This window comes from Diplotaxodon limnothrissa, linkage group LG18, assembly GCF_057381915.1.
Source record: "Diplotaxodon limnothrissa isolate DT_005_m linkage group LG18, D_limnothrissa_male_GT1.1, whole genome shotgun sequence".
NCBI classification, from domain to species: Eukaryota; Metazoa; Chordata; class Actinopteri; order Cichliformes; family Cichlidae; genus Diplotaxodon; species Diplotaxodon limnothrissa.
In genome coordinates, this window is record NC_140613.1 from 7,872,054 (window position 1) to 7,892,535 (window position 20,482).

The following is a 20,482-nucleotide window of genomic DNA, read 5'->3' on the forward strand; positions in this document are numbered from 1 at the left end:
TGATGTGGAACTGGTTTGGTGTTTGTCCGTCAGATACACAACAAAGCACATTTTTTTGCAGAACATGCAAGCGGCCGTTGTTATTGTCATATTTGTCGGACTAAGATGCTCTTAAATCTGGGAGTAATCTGGGTCCTAAACTCCGTATGCTTCAGGTCAAACAACACTGCAGCATCACTTAGAGTTAAAAACTGTCTAAATTCTTTCATCTTTAATAAAACGATCAGCATTGCTGCTTTACCAGGTGTAACTATAAAGTTTAACTTCCAGGCATCCATGAAAACAAAAGTTATTACATTTAACGGAGTTAGAAGTTAGCAGGAAGCTAGCGGAAGTTAGCTCGCTAGTTTCGCTAGTTACCTAAGCATGATATTGCATGTTCTGACTGAGAGATTTCTGAAAAAAATCAAACGTACAGCTCTGCTATCACTTCCAACATAAATGAAGACAGGAAACTAAACAGCAGTGACGTTTGTAGGGTTACTGAAGTTGGGCTAGCTGGTATATAATGATGTGCTACGTGATCGCTAGCGACACAGCTATGTTAGCATAACATAAACAGTGAAGCTGGAGGACGAACACTAACACTTTTCCACTTATAAAAGTTAACGTGAAGGTTCTTCATGGTTAGAGACAAATGCAATCGCATGGCAGGATGCTGTAAACAGACCAAACTTCAGTCAGGAGAACAACTGAGATAATCCATCCACAATACGAGGTTAGTCATTAATATACTGCAACAACATGGGAATAGAGCAGCTGCAGAGAATTCAACATTAATGAATCAATGGTACAGAAGTGGAGGAAGCAAGAAGAATGAGTTTAATAAAGTTTGATTTATCTGACTGCTTTGTTTCGCTTAATGTGCCTTATAATCCCGTGCACCTTATGGTCTGAAAAATGCGTACTGCACACTGCAGTTTAATGTTGCAAAGCACCTCTTTTTAACTTCAGTGGATATTATACATGGTTATGCTCAGGATATGTCAGCCCATTTCTACTGGAAATGCCTTTTGGTTAAACTTTCAGCAAGGAATTTGCATTTGCACTGTTACATTTTTATAAAGCTTTAATGTACATAAAAACCAGCTTCTTGTTTAAGTGAAAATAAATGGAAGGTTGTCTTTTTGCGCTAGTAATGTTGTGGAGTTGTATTTTGTCTCGCATCAATTATATCGTCGGTTATATCGTTATCGCAAATTTTCAAATATATATCGTGATAAATATTTTTGGCCATATCGCCCTGCTCTACTGTCATATCGCTTATCGTTTCGATTCCTTAGTGATTCCCATTGGCTCCACTTTCAGAGTCACCACCGTCTCTAAGCAGCGTATCAAAGACATTACATTCATGGAAATTAATTACATGCTGCATGGTTGAATGTTTGGAGGTATTTAACGTCTTTGTTGTGATCAGTGTTGGGGTTATAATGTAAAAAAGTTTTCACTTTTCTTAGTAGTAACGCAGTACATTACTTAATTACACCCAGAATAAAGACATTCATCCTGGGATCAGCATTCACTCAGGCTTAACATTACTCTGTGTTTTATGGCTGGCTTGCGAAGAGCCGAAGTTGTGTTAACAGTATGATTCAGTTGTTTTTGTCCTGGAGCAATCTCCATTTTACCATCCCGCCCTCATCCTTTTGTGCAATAAAAATAAAAGAAATGCCCATATCCATGCTGTAAACTGCGCCACTATTTCCCTACTCTGACACATGAACTGAAATCAGCTGATCATAGCGAGAGTGCAAGAACCGATAATCGGGATCGATAGGCAGGCAGACTAACGATTCCAAGGAATTGGACTACTCGATTCTCGATTCCCATCCCGAATGATTGGTAATGGTGCCTAAGCATGACTCTCCATCACTGTGTCAGTTAATAAATTAATACAGTGCATCACCATTTTCAAAAATTACCACAGTTAAGCAACAAAATACATATTATAAACTCATTCAGCTCTGCAAATAAGAGCACTTTTAAAAGGTGAACAATAGAGAGAGGAAGCACGAGTGAGGAGCTGAAACTCCGAGACAAACTGAAGCACACTTTGGCCCAAATCATTAAGCACAGTGTGAGAGTGGACCAGACGAGGAGTGGGGAGGGGGTCATTCATGCTCAGGAGTAGTACAAGGCAACAGAAGCCATTGTGAGTACACCACTAATCCGCTGCCAGCCTCATATACAGTACAGAGATGGTATTGATCTTCTCTTAGCCAAAAGCAATCTTGTTTACAAGAACTGCCTCTAGATTATGCAATGCTATACGAAATGTTTTTGGCCTAATAGGTTTTATTTTCGGTCATATGATACAAATACCAACTTCCTGTCATCGTTAAAATTTGTTGTCATTTATTTTTAACATTTACGTCTGTAATTCAGACTGTGGACATCATGGGACGAACATTTTAAGTAGCTGGACAAAAATGAGAACCATACCATGAAAGAGAGCTTTGTGTTGAGAATGAGTGTGTTCAGCATTTCTACTGATTCTGCTTCATTCTTGCTGCAGAGAATAGAGTCCATTTCCATCTTATCAGTATTTTGTGTTATTTCTTTGTCTTTCCTGCTCAAATTGCAGAATAAGTAAAAAAAGACTGTGTCTGGTTCCCTTGTGGTGCAGGGCAGGTTATCAAAGTCTGCTTTCCCATCCACTGTGCTGTACTGTCATTTTTTTTTTTTTTACTATAATCTGCATAAAAAATTCTGGTTCCTGGTGTGTCTGCCAGCATAAATATAATACTGTAATTTGTAGAAGGCTATGGTAGAATGCAGTACCCCAAATTATGTAAAACTGCATTGAATTACTTATTTTGGGCATTTGTAGCTACAGTGCGGTTGTTCTGTAGATGGCACGGTAGGTGCCATATGCTGCTCTAAAGCCTGATCAGCTTCTCTCATCTTGTGCTATTAATTATGTGTCAAAGCAATGCTAATTAAACCAGGAGAGGAGCGCTCCTGCCATGTCCTTACCTTCAGGGTATTAGTTAGCACACTACACTGCTCTGCATTTAAATTAATCAATTAACAAGTCGGGCCACAGGCAGCTTTAAAACAGATATTGGCTGCTGTTGAATAATTCAACAGTTTTAATCAGCTTGTTCTGTCTATCAAGGCCGGAATATAAATCTTACATAATGTGTAAATGAAAAAAAAAAAAAAGAGAACTGTTAGTGTATTTTTCGTTTACTGTTCATCTTTAGGGCATATGTAAGCTGTCACTGATTTTTTTAATGAGATCATTATTTTGTTTTTCTCCATTTTCCAGTCAACTTGCTACAGTAGCCATGTCTGCCTTTCATTTATTTAAGTGAACATTATCTCTTTATTTTAAGAATATGGAATCAATTGAAACAAAAAAAAAAGAGATGCTCCTATTTAACATGATTAAATTTGCATTTGGAATTTTTTTAAATTGTTTTTTTTCTTTTTACAAGCAAACATAGAAGAAAACATTTTGAAGACTTATTTACCCCCAGAAAACATGCACAATTCAGTTTGTTTCGGTAAACTGACATCAGTGGATTTAGTAAAAAGATTGGACATTCATGAGATTCAAAGAAACTGAGGAGCTGTAGAGTCAACAATATAGAGAAGTATCATTTGCTTGCTTCAAATGTCATTCTATTAGCTCATTAAAAGGCCCTTATTTATCATGTTGGGAGGTCACTCAGCAAGGCAAACAAATGAGGGAAATGGTGCAAAAAAGCAATGCAATACACAACAAGAACTAGACTAGGAAGTAGGAATACAAGCGAGAGAAGAAACTGAGGCAGAGATAAGAAATTGAGCAACCTTAGCTAGGAAGATGAAATGGGAAATGCAACTTTGAACAGCTGGAACACTTAACTGTGGAAAGTATCAAGACAGCCTGGCGAGTGACAGGGAAACAATAAAGTGTACACTGAGGAGACTGAGAACCGTGTGAAGAGACCTGAATTTATACATTTAAATCGGAAACCTTTTGAATCTAAACATAACATAATTCTAAACTATCAAACGGACATTTGAGTTTTTACTTCATTTTAATTTGGATTCACTTTCATTTTACTTGGATTTTTGAGCTGTGGTTTTTATTTGTTAACATTAACAATAGGTGGACTAGAGAGACAACAATGAGGAATGTTTGTTGAGTCTCTCAGCACAGTCTCAAGAGCATGGAGGAGATTCCAAGTGGCAGGTGGTTACACTCGAAGGGCTGGACAGGGTTGCAGAAGATCCTTAACCCATCAAAAGGACCAGTGTCTGGTCCTTTGTGCAAAGACAGACAGGATGACCAATGTTGAAGTCCTACAAAATGATCTCCAGCAGGCCACTGGTGTGAATATCTCTGACCACGCAATCAGAATCAGACTTTATGAGGGTGGTCTCAGGGCCCGATGTCTACTGGGTCCTGTGCTCACTGCCCGGCACCTTGGAACCTGAGTGACATTTGCCATAGAATACCAGAAGTGGCAGGTCCACCACTTTTTCACAGATGAGAGCAGGTTCACCCTGAGCCCACGGGACAGATAGGAAAAGTTCTAGAGATGCCATGGAGAATGTTTTGGTGCCTGGAACATCAAGCAACTGTTTTGGTGGTGAGGTCAGTCATGCTATTTGGAGGCATATCCATGGAGGAACATATAGACATCTACAGATTAGACAATGGCACCCTGACGGCCCTTACGTATCACAATGAAGTCCTTGGACCCATTGTCAGATTCTATGCTGGTGCAGTGGGGCCTGGGTTCCTCCTGGTACAGCACAGTGCCCAGCCTCATGTGGCAAGAGTATGCAGGCAGATCCTGGAGGATTAAGGAAGTGATACTACAGACTGATCCTGACACCTCATGTTTTTCAAAACTTCCAGATTGCACCTCAAACTGTCCAGGAGCTCAGTGATGCTCTGGTCCAGATCTGTGAAGAAATGTATAACTCCAACAAAACAATGTCCTACAGCTGTTTTGGTGAGAAAAAAAAAATCATAAAAGCTCATGTGCAGCCTAACTCACAAGTGCACAGACATGAAATAAATTCAGTGATGATTCCAAATACTCTGTTATTTGGAAGACATGCATATATATACATTTTATTTCAGTGATGCAAAAAGCTGTAAAGCTAGCTGTAAAAATAACTGGTTAAGAAACAACTTTGTGGACCCACAGGGTGAACTGGGAACTAGACAGGCAAATAGTTGAGCGAGGCTTTGTTAAAGATTGAGGAAGAAGAGCTGGAGAGGCTGGAGAAAAGGCTGGCAGGCTATGGCAGACTGGGTGAACTGAACAGAGGGAGGGATGGCATGGAGCTGGTGAGGCTGGCAGGGAAAACAGGAGAGCAACAACAAGAGACAGAAGGGAAGGGGTAAAATAGCAGAAACAATAGCAATTAGTCAAAGGTGGTGCCAGTAGTATAGTCAATGAATTTGTCAAGCCATAATCAGAGGTAGTGATTTCACAAGAAAGCAAATTTGGGGCTGATTTCTGTTACATTGTAGTAAATGGTTTGTCTTTGGGATGTTAACTGTTTATTGGGCAATGAAAGCAAATGCATGGATGTGTTCTGCTGTGTAGAATAGTGCAGCTAAACTGGAACTCTGGCCCTTCTAGTAGTGTTTTTGCTCTTTTCTCAGGTCAGTTCTGTGATTTTATTGTCTCTTCTTGTTTTATTAGTTTCCCATAAAGTAGTGTTGAGTCAAAAGGAAAAAGGTAAACTTGAATACGCATCATTTTTTATTTCACCGCTACACCCAGGTTCAGCCTCTTTGGGTCAAGCTCGAGGCAGAAGTAGTGCAGATTAGTAAAATAAACATTGACGTTTTCTGCTTGAGGATGATTGTTAGCGCTCTGGAGCAAAAACAACCATCGCTGGAGCCTCATTATCCTGCTTACTGCTACGTGCTTTGAACGGCTAAATAAGTTGGCTCCGCTCATACTGACAGGCACTGAACTTTGGGTTTGTGGGGCTTATAGAGCTCTGAAGTGCAGCACCTTCTGTTTGCTGAGGTGATGGATGGAGCTCATCGGTATTCAAGGTCCTCAGCTTTGTCACGCACTCTGTGGGCACTTTCTATTCAGTAAAACAGTAAAGAAGTGGACAATGCAGGTGAATGAGCCGTGATCTCCCTCCTTGTCTCTTCAGTGCCAAGTATTAGTGTGCCTGTCAGTCAGTGGTGATTAATTGTACTTGGCAACGCCGAGGCCTTGGCACTCCAGAGAAATTTTTTAATCTTTTGAGACTTTTTACTGCTGTCAGATTCACAGTTTATTCACCCTGAATAATAAAACTGACACTGTGGATGAATGGACAGGCGAAGTTTAACTCTCATACTCCTAAATCTAACTCAGGTACCAGAAATGATTAAACTTTCGGATGATGGAAGGATATTTTATTGAGATGAAACGTATTGTCCCATCACTCAAGTGTCAACATAATAGTTTTTTTTGTCAGTGGAGTTCTGCATTACAGTGGGAGCTTTCCTTCTTTTATTATTGTCACCTCAGGCAAAAAGAGCTGCTTTTCTCATCTGTGTTAGATAAGTGAATTGTGTTATTTTCCACCTTGATATTTTCTCCTATAATTCCTATACATTTTTATAGGCTAAAAAGGCAAATATCTGCAACCTGGATCACTCTCTTTTCAACATCCTATTCTACTCTCGGTGGCGTATTCTTATCTTGAAGCAAAACAGGTCTCGTTTCCCTGGTGTCGTTCGCCATAATAGGCCATCTAATGTCATAAAAATGTGTTCAGCTATTTGCTGTTGAGTGTTTTATGGCTCACACACCTTTAACTCCACACTCCTGGAAGTCTAAAATGTAAATGTCAGGGGAGATGTGTTATTATGCGAGTCTACCCTCAATTAAATGTTGAGGCTAACACCAAGACAGGAGGTGTGCTTGTTTTCAGGAAGGTGCAGCAGTTTAATATTCAGAAAGGCTCTCTGTCCAACACAGCCAGGGTCAGTGTTGAGGTTCGTTGGCTGCAGAGGCCAGCAGGTATTCAACATTTAGCTTCATTTTCTTCTGAGCTGTCTTTGTTTGTGCTCTACTGGTCACACTGTCAAGGATGTCGGCTCTTAAATGCCACAGCGCCGCTGAAGAAAACTGGCCAAGTGTTTTTAAACTCCCTCTTGTGAGTCTCCCTCTTGAGTGTTACTTCAGCGAGGCTGTGCTCTCACCACACATTATCTCCTCAGGGATCGCAGCACTCCGCGTTGTAGAGCCGTCCCTCTTATCTCACCTCTTCAGACTACTGTAATTCACCTGCTTTTCATACTGAGAGCTCTCCCAACACCCACAAGTGTGTGCCAGTGCCAGATCTGGATGAGTGAGACAAAAAGGGAAAACTTCAGAGGACAAAAGAGACATCTTCTAATGATTGTTGAATAGCTGGGTGGTATAAATATGTATGAATGTTCAATCAAATCAGATACTGTCCACAGAATTATGAAAATAACTGTGTGTAAAACAGGAAATTGCAAACTCTGAGGTCAGTACTTTGCAATTCATGTCTTATGAGCTCAAGGCTGCATGTTAAACCCAGTTGTTATTCTTTTTTTTTATATTAAATCTTTGATCTGTATGTTGACAAAGAGAGGTGATGTGCTTATTCTGGTCATCTCAGGTGATATCCATCTGTGAGCTCAGCAGCCCAACAAGCTGCTCAGACCTTCTGTTTATGAGTGGCAGCCATTAAGGGAAAAGGTGGCTTTTAAAACGAGGTGATCTTTGTCAAACAGTGGATGAACCCAAGACTAACATAAAAAAAACATTTTACAAAGCTGGCCTAATATAGTTCAAAGATAAAAATATAGAATTCGAAATGAGCAGAATATAGTTTTTTCACAGCACTGTAATTATTATTATACTCGTTACCATGACTGACTGAGAAAGCAGCAGAAAACATTCAGAAAATGTCAGTCCAACTAGCTTCAGGCATACTTAGACTCGTTTCTACAATGAAAGCAGATCCCTGCTAATTTGGCAAAAGAGCTTGTTTGTGAAGTTTTTCTCAAACCAAAATTTCACTGAGAAAAACAGTTCACTCAGACACCAGCTACAGCAGTAGTCAGGGTTAAATGACACATTAATTTTAAAAGCTACCCCCAGATAATTGAGTGTTGTTAAAAGTACTATCAGCCATATTATGTTTCAAGCACCGAAGTCCTATATTTTGTTATTAATTTGGTCCACTTATTGTAATGACCTCTTACTTTCAAAACAGCCATTCAATAAGTTAAGACATGTGCCTTTTTAAAATTTTTCTACAATATGTCATTTACTAAATCTACCTGCCAGTGTTCATTTTGACAGCAAATATTGATTTAGTTTGAGTCATAGGCTTTTATTCTAGTTTTAGTCAACTAAATCCCACGATTGTAGAAGACTAAATCTAAAGTTGATTCAGTTGACTAATATATGAAGTGTAGAAGTTTAGAAGTTTTTTTTAATAACGTTTTTATCCGTTCAACACGGTTTACAAGGTATCTTATTTTCATCTTGATGCATGCTCAATCATCCAGGTACAGTGGGGCAAAAAAGTATTTAGTCAGCCACCGATTGTGCAAGTTCCCCCACCTAAAATGATGACAGAGGTCAGTAATTTGCACCAGAGGTACACTTCAACTGTGAGAGACAGAATGTGAAAAAAAAAAATCCATGAATCCACATGGTAGGATTTGTAAAGAATTTATTCGTAAATCAGGGTGGAAAATAAGTATTTGGTCAATAACAAAAATACAACTCAATACTTTGTAACATAACCTTTGTTGGCAATAACAGAGGTCAAACGTTTACTATAGGTCTTTACCAGGTTTGCACACACAGTAGCTGGTATTTTGGCACATTCCTCCATGCAGATCTTCTCGAGAGCAGTGATGTTTTGGGGCTGTCGCCGAGCAACACGGACTTTCAACTCCCGCCACAGATTTTCTATGGGGTTGAGGTCTGGAGACTGGCTAGGCCACTCCAGGACTTTCAAATGCTTCTTACGGAGCCACTCCTTTGTTGCCCGGGCGGTGTGTTTTGGATCATTGTCATGTTGGAAGACCCAGCCTCGTTTCATCTTCAAAGTTCTCACTGATGGAAGGAGGTTTTGGCTCAACATCTCACGATACATGGCCCCATTCATTCTGTCCTTAACACGGATCAGTCGTCCTGTCCCCTTGGCAGAAAAACAGCCCCATAGCATGATGTTTCCACCCCCATGCTTCACAGTAGGTATGGTGTTCTTGGGATGCAACTTAGTATTCTTCTTCCTCCAAACACGACGAGTTGAGTTTATACCAAAAAGTTCTACTTTGGTTTCATCTGACCACATGATATTCTCCCAATCCTCTGCTGTATCATCCATGTGCTCTCTGGCAAACTTCAGACGGGCCTGGACATGCACTGGCTTCAGCAGCGGAACACGTCTGGCACTGCGGGATTTGATTCCCTGCCGTTGTAGTGTGTTACTGATGGTGACCTTTGTTACTTTGGTCCCAGCTCTCTGCAGGTCATTCACCAGGTCCCCCCGTGTGGTTCTGGGATCTTTGCTCACCGTTCTCATGATCATTTTGACCCCACGGGATGAGATCTTGCGTGGAGCCCCAGATCGAGGGAGATTATCAGTGGTCTTGTATGTCTTCCATTTTCTGATGATTGCTCCCACAGTTGATTTTTTCACACCAAGCTGCTTGCCTATTGTAGATTCACTCTTCCCAGTCTGGTGCAGGTCTACAATACTTTTCCTGGTGTCCTTCGAAAGCTCTTTGGTCTTGGCCATGGCGGAGTTTGGAGTCTGACTGTTTGAGGCTGTGGACAGGTGTCTTTTATACAGATGATGAGTTCAAACAGGTGCCATTCATACAGGTAACGAGTGGGGGACAGAAAAGCTTCTTACAGAAGACGTTACAGGTCTGTGAGAGCCAGAGATTTTCCTTGTTTGAGGTGACCAAATACTTATTTCCCACCCTAATTTACGAATAAATTCTTTACAAATCCTACCATGTGGATTCATGGATTTTTTTTTTCACATTCTGTCTCTCACAGTTGAAGTGTACCTCTGGTGCAAATTACTGACCTCTGTCATCATTTTAGGTGGGGGAACTTGCACAATCGGTGGCTGACTAAATACTTTTTTGCCCCACTGTAAGTAAATCTCCAAAAGTTGATTCTGTTCATCTGGACGTAGCGTTTTGTGGGAAAAATGTTTCGTCACTCATCCAAGTGACTTCTTCAGTCTCAGCTGAGTCCAGGTTTCCCCCAATCTTATGAACACATGAAAAGGGAAAGACCATCTCTGAATCGAGGAGGAGGCCTAAGGGTACATCTTTCACCATCTTACAATGCTGTGATTGCAGCCATCCCCCAACTCTCTGTGACAGGTACTCATGGCCAATGACCAGTGGGTTTTGATCAGTGGCTGTTGATCAATGGTCATGAGACTTTGCATAATTAAGATTAAGGAACTGACCTCCCAGCCCATTGTCAATTCAGTGGGCTGGTTTCAGTCATTATGCAAATGTACTATTTATAAGACTGGGGAAACCTGCAGTCAGCTGAGACTGAAGAAGTCACTTGGATGAGTGATGAAACGTTTCTCCCACTGAAATCGCTACATCCAGATGAACAGAATCAACTTTTGGGGTATCTTATTTTCATTGACATCAAATGAAACACATTTCCCTTCTGTCACATTTTCCTGAGAAACAGGGAGCATGGGAGTTAGCTGTACTCCCCGTCCCACCCTGTTTGTCTGCAGCAGATCAGATTTGTGTGTCTAACCTTACTGCACAAGGAAATTACTTGTAATTGGCTACTTTCCAAACTCGTCCCACCTTTCTACATAACTAGTTCTGATTTAAACTTGCAGAATAAATTTCATTTTCCTTTTTATTCGTGACAAAAATCTCAATACATTTTGTCATAGTCTTTGTCCTTCTTTTTTAGTTTTCATTCAATTATCAACTTGTTTTCTTTAGAAAAGGCCGCTGATGAAAACTATGATAAAAATTAACTGGTTTATTAAATTGACATTGCTACCTACAAAGTGAAATATATTGTCATGAAATGCCGTGTGGCAGGCACGAGATGAGGACTCAAAGTGCAGGACTCACAGACTCAAGGGATGAACTCGAAACCACAGCTTTATTTGCTGGTCACAGAAAAATGGGCATACAAAAAAAACTAAACTGGGAAACAACAAACTAAAACTCACAGGGAGATCCACACAGCAAGAGGGACGACGCGACACTGACTCAGAGAAACACAGGGTTTAGATACACTGGGAAGTAACGAGGGGAATGAGACAAAGGAGGGCACAGCTGGGAGAAATCAGGACTGATGAGACAAGCAAAGCAGGACGCATTCACATAAGACACGCCCCATCAAAGTAAAACAGGAAGTATCACACAGAGACGCAAACTTGACACGGTGGAGACAGCAATTAAGAAACACAGAGACATAAACCATAAGGCAGAGGACTCTAAGAACCAAAAGACACAGAGGGAAACTCAAACATGCAGACACAGACTTACACAGAACAGAGGGGACACAGAGAAACATGAAGGGCAAGGGATCGAAACTAGAAACCATAGAATAACTCACACAAGTACAATAATACAAAAATCACAAAGAACTAAACATGCTGGGTCAGGAGACCCAGGACCCTGACATATATTGTATGGACACTTGTTGTTTTGATGTTAATGCCAGAGCAGGCTTGCACCTCTTCAGTTATTGAGTCGGCAGACAGCACAACTTTCTGCTGTTTAGTGGTGGTTCCTAAACACACCAGTTTGCAATAATGTCTCGTACGGTTAATCATGGAATATCTAGGGGGGAAGAAATTTTACAGATTGAGTAGTTGTAACGATGGGATCCTATCACAGTACCATACTTGAACTCGGTGAGCTCTTTCAAATAGCCCATTCTTTCACGAATATTTGTAAACGCATACTTTACCCATTTTTTTTGTCCATATAGAGTGTGTTGAATATGGATATTATGAAATCTGTGTCACTCACTCATTTAAATGGTGTGGTATTTCTCATCAACAAGTAAAAGCACTGGGTCTTGGTGAATATTGGGAGAGCGGATGAAGACCTTGTGTTGTTGAGATGAAGTGCACTGATGTTGATAGAGTAATCGAAACTAAAGCCTTGCTGTCAGAGTTGTGGGGCCAGATTGGACTGCTGCGTGAATCATAGTAATTGGCTCTTGTCTCAGTGGTGGAGAACAACATCCATTAACAGAGAGGATTTAGAGGGAGGAGGTGTTAGTTTGGCTTTAGCTTATGTTTGCAGCTTGAGAGGAAAACGATGAATATTTATGGGGCTGAATCTGTGTGTATATCTGTGAGATACGATTACGCCGTGCAGACCAACGACAATCTCGTAAAACTAAAATTTAATTTGTATTGTGTGTTGATTTCTTGGTTAGTAAATTGTTACTCCATATATTCAGTTTTACTGCCTTTAATCTGGGGTAGGCTCTGGGCTGTTTTCAGGCTTTAGACACACTGGTTTCCACTGTTTTCTCCAGACCAGATGAGATGACCAGCATAAAGAGTAAGAAAGTATTGGGTGTTGCAAAGAGTTAAGTAGATTTTACTTGGGCCAGCAGGGTTTAAATTCAGGGTGAAACCAACATCGGGACTAGCTTAATTTTAGCACAAAGCCTCCTACTTGTCTGGTGGGAGAGACTGAGAACAGAAGGAGAGCTGCAGGAGATGGAAAGCTGTCTGTTTTCCAAATTCTGGCTTTTTTTTGTTTGTTTGTTTGTTTTGTTGTTTTCTGCTCACCTCAGGTTCAATTAACTGTCAGAATTAAGTCTGTAAAAAAATCATTATCTACAAATAATGAGATGAAATAATATATACATAAACAAGCAAACAATCAAATGATCTTCTTCATCATTAGTGATGTGATGTTTTGATTGCAGGACATCATCTGTAAACCAAGGTTTCTTTTGACAACACCGATTCATCCACATCAGTATCCAGCCTGTAATGAGTCACTCAGGATGCCATTCATCTCCACAAGGCGACATGATTGCAACATTCATTTATCTATCGAGGCAGAATTACACCATTTACTCATCCAACTGGACATTATTAGACTGTTCATTCATCTAATATGAGGCCATTACAGCTGAAAGACCTGTTTCAACCCAGGGAACATTAAACCTGCTTCTCAATGATTAGACTCCACTCTGCCACTCATGTTGTTATACTCAGAGTCTATAGGATTGATGAATAGCTGTCGTATGAAACACTCATTAGATGTTAGCTTTTCAAGTTTAAGGACTGTTTGCTTCTCCAAGTGTTGTCTGAAGGCATTAAAAGCCCCTCAGCCATACCGGATAAATCAAAATGCACAGCGATCAAGTTGAGAGCAACACAGCATGTCTTTGATCCTGAAAAGGCGATCATTTGAAGCTCCTCTCCTGCTGTTTATAACAATTCAGTGGTTTTTACACATGCTAAGAGATGTAGGCTGATCCATTTCCAATTGCATCTGATACTGTGATTTCCTCAGCATGGTTTCTGTTGTTTATCTCTGTTATATGAATCACTCAGACGCGTCTTCGACTCCGAAGATGAGCTTAGAGACTGTAATCCAATCTCTTTTAAGATTTTGATTGGTTCAGTGAGAGACTGGAGATGAATGTGACAGGCATGTTCTGACATTAAACTTACAACTGATAACACCTCCAAGCACTCTGTGGTATCTTAATGAGACAAATTAAAAAAAAGTTTGCTTTAGCGAATAGTTACACAATTTGTGGAGCTCATGTCTGGGCAGCATGATGCACTGTTCAGACTAAAGGCAATCTCAAAACAAACATTCATTACACACATTGTTTTTCATTGTATAGTATGTTAGTTTATAATTCAATGGGGGAAATGATTATTAGTTTATCCCCTGTTTGTGAGTTTGCTCTCTTACAGAAAAATGAAGAGTCAGCAGTATTTATGGTAGTTTAATTTTAACCGAGAGGGACAGAATATCAACCAAAAATCCAGCAAAAAGTTATACATTGACTTGCATAAATAAATATTTGATCTCCTGGAACCGACTCTGAATTCTGACCTACAGATTCCTACAGATGAACGTCTAAATGACTCAGGAAAGTCTTGTAAGAAAGTGATGTGCTCTGATGAAACCAAAATTGAGCCCTTTAGCATCGACTCAACCCGCTGTACTTGGAGGAAGAGAAATGCTGAGTATGACCTAAAAATTGCTATTCTTACATGCAAGCACACCAGAAAACAGAAAGCATAATGTTTCCAAGCGTACAGAATGACTTCACTGCATTGAGGGGACAACTTGCATTGTAAAATCTTCCCGCAGCCAGATCACTTAAGATGTGTCTTTAATAGGACTTCCAGCATAATCATGATCCAAAAAAATACTTCCAAGTCAATGAAGGAGTGGCTAAGGAAGACGCACATTAAGCTCATGAAGTGGCCTAGCACCTCTCTAGCTCACAATCCTATAGAAAATCTGCTGAGTGAGCTGGAGCTTCAAGTTGCCAAGCAGCAGCCAAGAAACCCAAAAGATTTAGAGTTTCTGAGAGACTGGTCAAAATCCATTCTGATGTCCAATTATCAGAAGTTAAATCAGAAAAATAATCAGTAGTTAATGCGAGATTCTCTCAGGGCAAATTTAAACCATAGGAAACCAGAAAAACTCCCAAGAGGCTGAAAAGAAGAGCATAACATTAGTGTCAGTCCCAAAAAGTTGATTCTGTTCATCTGGACCTAACATTTTTAGTGGGAGAAGCATTTCATCACCCATCAGTGTATTTAGAAAAGCCGATGATACTCCACGTTTTACAGTTGGTCCAGAATCAGACCTGTTTGCATTACCCAATCAGTGGATTTTCCTCATGTGTTACAAAGATGATTACAACAGCTACACAGTATTAGATCATTTTGAGGAAACACATGTAAATGTAAAGGAATACAAACATTAATGTTAAATTAATATTTATTTCATCTAGGACTAACAACGCATATGCCAACAAAAGTGCAGTGAACTGAGAGTAATCATTCATTTGATACATGATTTAGAAATACAATTTAAAGATACGTGATGGGTCACATATCGGTCATGATGCACACCTCTTCATAGTTTCCTTCATTTCCATTTCGTCTGTAGTGCAGAAGATATTGAAAGCACAAACATACAACCTCTTATGAATCTTTTTGACTATTTTGAACAACAAACTTTTCACAATATTTTGTATGAAGTTCTAACCTTGCATGTTTTTTCTGCTCTTTTTTTTATCGGTGACAGAGGTGTGTGACAGACCACTGGTCTCCAGCCTGCCTCCATCATCCTTCAGGAGCTCTTCACAGCTGTCCACCAGCCATGCGCCTGGCTTTGCCAAACTCAACAGAAGAGACGGTGAGGTTTTACTGTTGTTGGGGAGTGGGTCATTCACAGATACCTGTTGTGCTTAATGAGTAGGACTTTGGCTGTGGATTTGTTTAAAGTGCTGGAGGTTCAAAATAATTGTGTTTCATGACCTAATTCTTGTATTTCACATGCTTTGTCAAAAAAACATTTCCTTATGTATAGATAAATGGTAAATGAACCTTGATGTTTTTCTTTGCTGTCTTGAAGATATGATGGGGCCCGATTATTCAAGATTTTGTGTTGGGGGAGAGTGGTCAGATTAGAGATTAAATCTGTTAAATCTTCTATGCAGTCAGGAGATGCATGAAAAATTATGAAAGGGCTCATTTACATTTTGAGAAAAGCTAATCGAGTCTATTAATAAATAAAGTAAATACACTGAAGTTGTTCTTTTCAACTTCTACATGTCTGTTTAAATCACCCCCACTATAGTTAATATACCTGAACTGAGAAAGGCAGGATCGGCTGTGGAACAGCCTGGCTGTGTAGTGCAAGGCAGTGCAGGAGGCCATGGAGAAGCTCAAGAAGTTTGGTTTCTTTGTAAGGTTGTGGAACCGGCCAGTGGAGATGCAGGTTTCTTTTGGGAGCCTGGCTCAGTTGAATTTCCTGGAATGGTGCGATGGTGAGTGGAGTCCTGTTCATCCAGGATGCTGAATTTGTTGGGGCTCATTTCAACCACAACAACCAAACAGTTAAAACAGCAAAGGATTAAAGAGCAGGTAAACAGATTCACACGATAACACCTACATGCCGGCAGATACTGAAAGCCGACATCTCACAGATTCTAAAACTGCAGGTTTCGTTACTCTCCAACCAAAATTCACTGAACCAGCAGCATAAGATCAAAACTATGCTTCACGTTTGAAAAACATTGTCATGAATTTCCTGTTACTTTGGCTATTTTGCTTCCAACACAATAAAATCCCACTTCCTGCACAGCTCTCTCTGTGTACTTCAAGAACAGTTTCCCATCAAAAATCCCTATTCTGCATTATTTGCTTGCTTATTGTGCACCAGTCAAATGTTTGTACAGTGTTGTTGGGTGCTGTTTTTGTTTTGTTTTTTTGATGACCTCCAACAAGAAAGCAAATTTCCTGGCCAGGAAAATCTCCTTCATATTTTTCAGTGTTTTATCCTCAGTCACATTGACACAAAGGCATCTGCTGTGACGCTTGCAACTCTGATGAAGTCTCACAAGTGTCAGCTTTGTTTTTATACCAAGTTTACACTGAGTATGTAATTGCAGAGAAATATTCAAATACGTTTGAATTAAATATTTTTAATATACAAGGTGTGAAGGCTTATTTTGACACTACATATACAAAGACAAATGATCATAATTATAATATTTCTCGCGTCGTACTGTCACGGTCCGCTGTGACGGACCGAGTGGAAAGTGCGTGGAGGACTCAGGTGCAGACACGAGTGATAAGGAAGTGGACTTAAACAAAAGCGAGCCTTTTATTGTGGCTGATGAATACAACAGAAGCAAACCAGAATAAGGGCAGCACAAGAGCAATAACTAAACAGAAACCTAAACTGGGAATAAACTAAGGTAAGGCTATGACTTGGAATATAATAGACCGGGCATGGAAACACGGAGGGTGGGAACACAGACGACGCGACACAGACTGTATGAAACACAGAGACTAAATACACATGAGGGATGATCAGGGGAAGTGGATGCACACGGGGAACACAGGTGACACTGATAATCATAACAAGACACGGCAGGAGTGAACGTAACACTGATGGGAGATGGGCAAAGTAAAGCAGGAAGTACACAGAGGTTCAAACAGGAGGAGAGAGAGCACGGGGAGAACGCAGACATAACGGGCTGGGGAAAACATAGAATAAAGCACAAAGAGAGACGAGGGCTCATAAATACACAGAGGGGCACACAGGGGGTAAGAGTCACAAAGGGAAAACACATAAGGAACAACGTAACAGATCAACCCAGGAAGCATGGCCTAAATAAAGAACAAAATACAAAAATACATGAAAACTAAGAATACTGGGCCCACATGGCCCAGGACCATGACACCACCCCCCCCCTAAAGGGCTGGCTCCCGACAGCCCAAACCCGAGAAACAAAACACAAGCGAAACAGAAAACACCCCACCCAGGGCGGGAGGCGGGGGACCAGGACGGAGGGAACAAAACGAACCAAAAACAAGGAGCACGAGAACAAAACTGAGTCCACAAATACACAAAAGAGTCCAGAACAGGAAGGCGAATGTCCAAAGAGGCCCGAAGGCCAACCCGAGAGGCGACAACACAAAAGTCCAGTCCAACCGTTCCGGAGGCCGGCCACGGGAAAGGTGGCCACGGTGACAGAACAGATCCGGAGGCCGACCGCGCGGAAGGCAGCGGCGGCGGCGAAGGCGGAGCAGTTCAGGGGGCCGACCGCGTGGAAGGCAGCGGCGGTGGCGAAGCAGTTCAGGGGGCCGACCGCGCGGAAGGCAGCGGCGGCGGCGAAGCAGTTCAGGGGGCCGGCAGTGCGCAAGGCAGCGGCGGCGGCGAAGCAGTTCAGGGGGCCGGCAGTGCGCAAGGCAGCGGCGGCGGCGAAGCAGTTCAGGGGGCCGGCAGTGCGCAAGGCAGCGGCGGCGGCGAAGCAGTTCAGGGGGCCGGCAGTGCGCAAGGCAGCGGCGGCGGCGAAGCAGTACAGGGGGCCGGCAGTGCGCAAGGCAGCGGCGGCGGCGAAGCAGTTCAGGGGGCCGGCAGTGCGCAAGGCAGCGGCGGCGGCGAAGCAGTACAGGGGGCCGGCAGTGCGCAAGGCAGCGGCGGCGGCGAAGCAGTTCAGGGGGCCGGCAGTGCGCAAGGCAGCGGCGGCGGCGAAGCAGTACAGGGGGCCGGCAGTGCGCAAGGCAGCGGCGGCGGCGAAGCAGTTCAGGGGGCCGGCAGTGCGCAAGGCAGCGGCGGCGGCGAAGCAGTTCAGGGGGCCGGCAGTGCGCAAGGCAGCGGCGGCGGCGAAGCAGTACAGGGGGCCGGCAGTGCGCAAGGCAGCGGCGGCGGCGAAGCAGTTCAGGGGGCCGGCAGTGCGCAAGGCAGCGGCGGCTCTCCAGTGTCAGGCGTACTGGCCGAGGCCCGGTGGGCACAGGACCAGTCGAGGCGGGACCAGTCAAGGCGGGACCAGACGAAGCACAGGCTGAGGCGGGACCAGGCGAAGCACAGGCTGAGGCGGGACCAGGCGAAGCACAGGCTGAGGCTGCAGCAGACGAAGACTCTGAGGCTGCAGCAGACGAAGACTCTGAGGCTGGAGCTGCGGCTGACGAAGACTCTGAGGTTGGAGCTGCGGCTGAACCAGGCGTAGCAGAAGCAGAAGGTGGCTGGACGGGCGGCTCGGGCCCTCCAGCTGACGTGGCATGGTGCTGGACGGGCTCCTCGGGCCCCCCAGCTGACGTGGCATGGTGCTGGACGGGCTCCTCGGGCCCTCCAGCTGACGTGGCATGCGGCTGAACGGGCCCCTCGGACCCTCCAGCGGAGACAGGCGGCTGAACGGGCCCCTCGGACCCTCCAGCGGAGACAGGCGGCTGAACGGGCCCCTCGGACCCTCCAGCTGACGTGGCGTGGGACTGGATGGGCTCCTCGGGCCCCCCAGCTGACGTGGCATGAGGCTGAACGGGCCCCTCGGACCCTCCAGCGGAGACGGGAGGCTGAACGGGCCCCTCGGACCCTCCAGCGGAGACGGGAGGCTGAACGGGCCCCTCGGACCCTCCAGCTGACGTGGCATCTGAGGAGGCCCTGGGGAGAGTCTTAAGCTCAGAAGCGACTGGTGAGGCAGCACATAGAACACTGTTAGCATGACAAGCTTTGAAAACATAATTTCTCAGGTCATGAACACTTTCGGTAACTCGAGTAGTAGATGCCAACTCCCTGTCGGTATTGTCAACACAATAGTTCATGGTAGGATTGCACATAAGTCCGTAGCTGGATTCAGAGTCACATAAAGAGGCAGGCATGCTTATGGCTGGCCTAACAGTCTGCGACTGAGAAGCAGTAGCATCAGAGCTCACGTTCCTGTGCATTTGGTCTTGAGCACTGTCTGCAATCCCACCATCAGGGAATACGGAGCTAGACTCCACTACGATCTGCACGCGGGGGTAACACTCCGTCTCGGCTGTACGAGTTTGCTGCAGTAGATAACAGTCTGAGGCGGAGAGAAAGCTCACGCCATTCCTAGCAGGCTCAGAAGCAGACTGTACAGTCGACGTGTGAATCCCTTTCGCTGTCTCATGAACCTGGGCTTCATGTGGTACGACTATGAGAGCAACGCTAGAAAAAGTCCTGGATTCTACAGAGACAAGAACATGGTCTGTGGTTTCGTTGTGTGCTCCTTCAAAACAGTTACACACAGTTCTTTCAGCTCTGGAGCCCAATTCCGTTATAGTCTCCGGTCCCGGCAAATCAACACTCATCTCACTCTGCTTCATAGAAGGGACGTGAGGCGCAAAAACGCAGTCACTCACCGGAGTTAGTGCGGTGCAACGGCGGCGCCGGCGCCGCCCCCTTCTGGTAGCTGGCGCGATGGGCGCTGATGCCACCACTGCAGAGGGTGGCGTAGCGGCAACACCCTCCTCTGCCCATATCCTCGCTAACGGCGAGGCAGGGGAAGCGAAGTCTGAGCGGGTTGGAGACGGCGAGCGGCTGGTAGGCGGTGCAGCAGGTGAGAGTTCCTCCTCTGGGATGAGCCAGGGTTTCCACCGGAGCTCGTCCTCCCGATAAGCCCGTAACACCTGCTGACGCTCATCGTCCCCGAAGTCTATGGCCTCCACCGCCTCCGTGTGCCGGTTAGTGCAGCATGACGGTGGCGGAAACGAGGAAGCCGATCCACGGTGAGGCGATGGCTGAGTGGAAGTGGGCCTCAGCGTTCCCCCTGTCGCAGCCTCTGGCTCATGAGGCAGCGGCGCCGACACCCGTTTACGGGGTGGAGGTGTGGGTGCTGAGGCGGCATCCAGGACCCTCTGGGCCAGCGCACGGGCACGAAGCTCCTCCTTCAGGGGGCCCAGGGAGTCAAATGCCTCGACGAGGCGGGGGAGCTGTCGCAACCGCGGCTCCCGCAACATAATGGCGTCCACGGCCGCCAATCCC

General features: G+C 43.9%; 1 protein-coding gene across 1 annotated transcript in view; it reads left to right on the top strand.

Moving 5' to 3' along the window:
• LOC146613019 (contactin-associated protein-like 4) overlaps positions 1-20,482 on the top strand; it is a 145,445-nt gene that overhangs the window by 39,657 nt on the left and 85,306 nt on the right. The window contains exon 2 of the mRNA XM_085378639.1: positions 15,269-15,379. Within this exon, the coding sequence (XP_085234765.1) occupies positions 15,269-15,379 (111 nt within the window). The remainder of the gene's footprint in view (positions 1-15,268; positions 15,380-20,482) is intronic.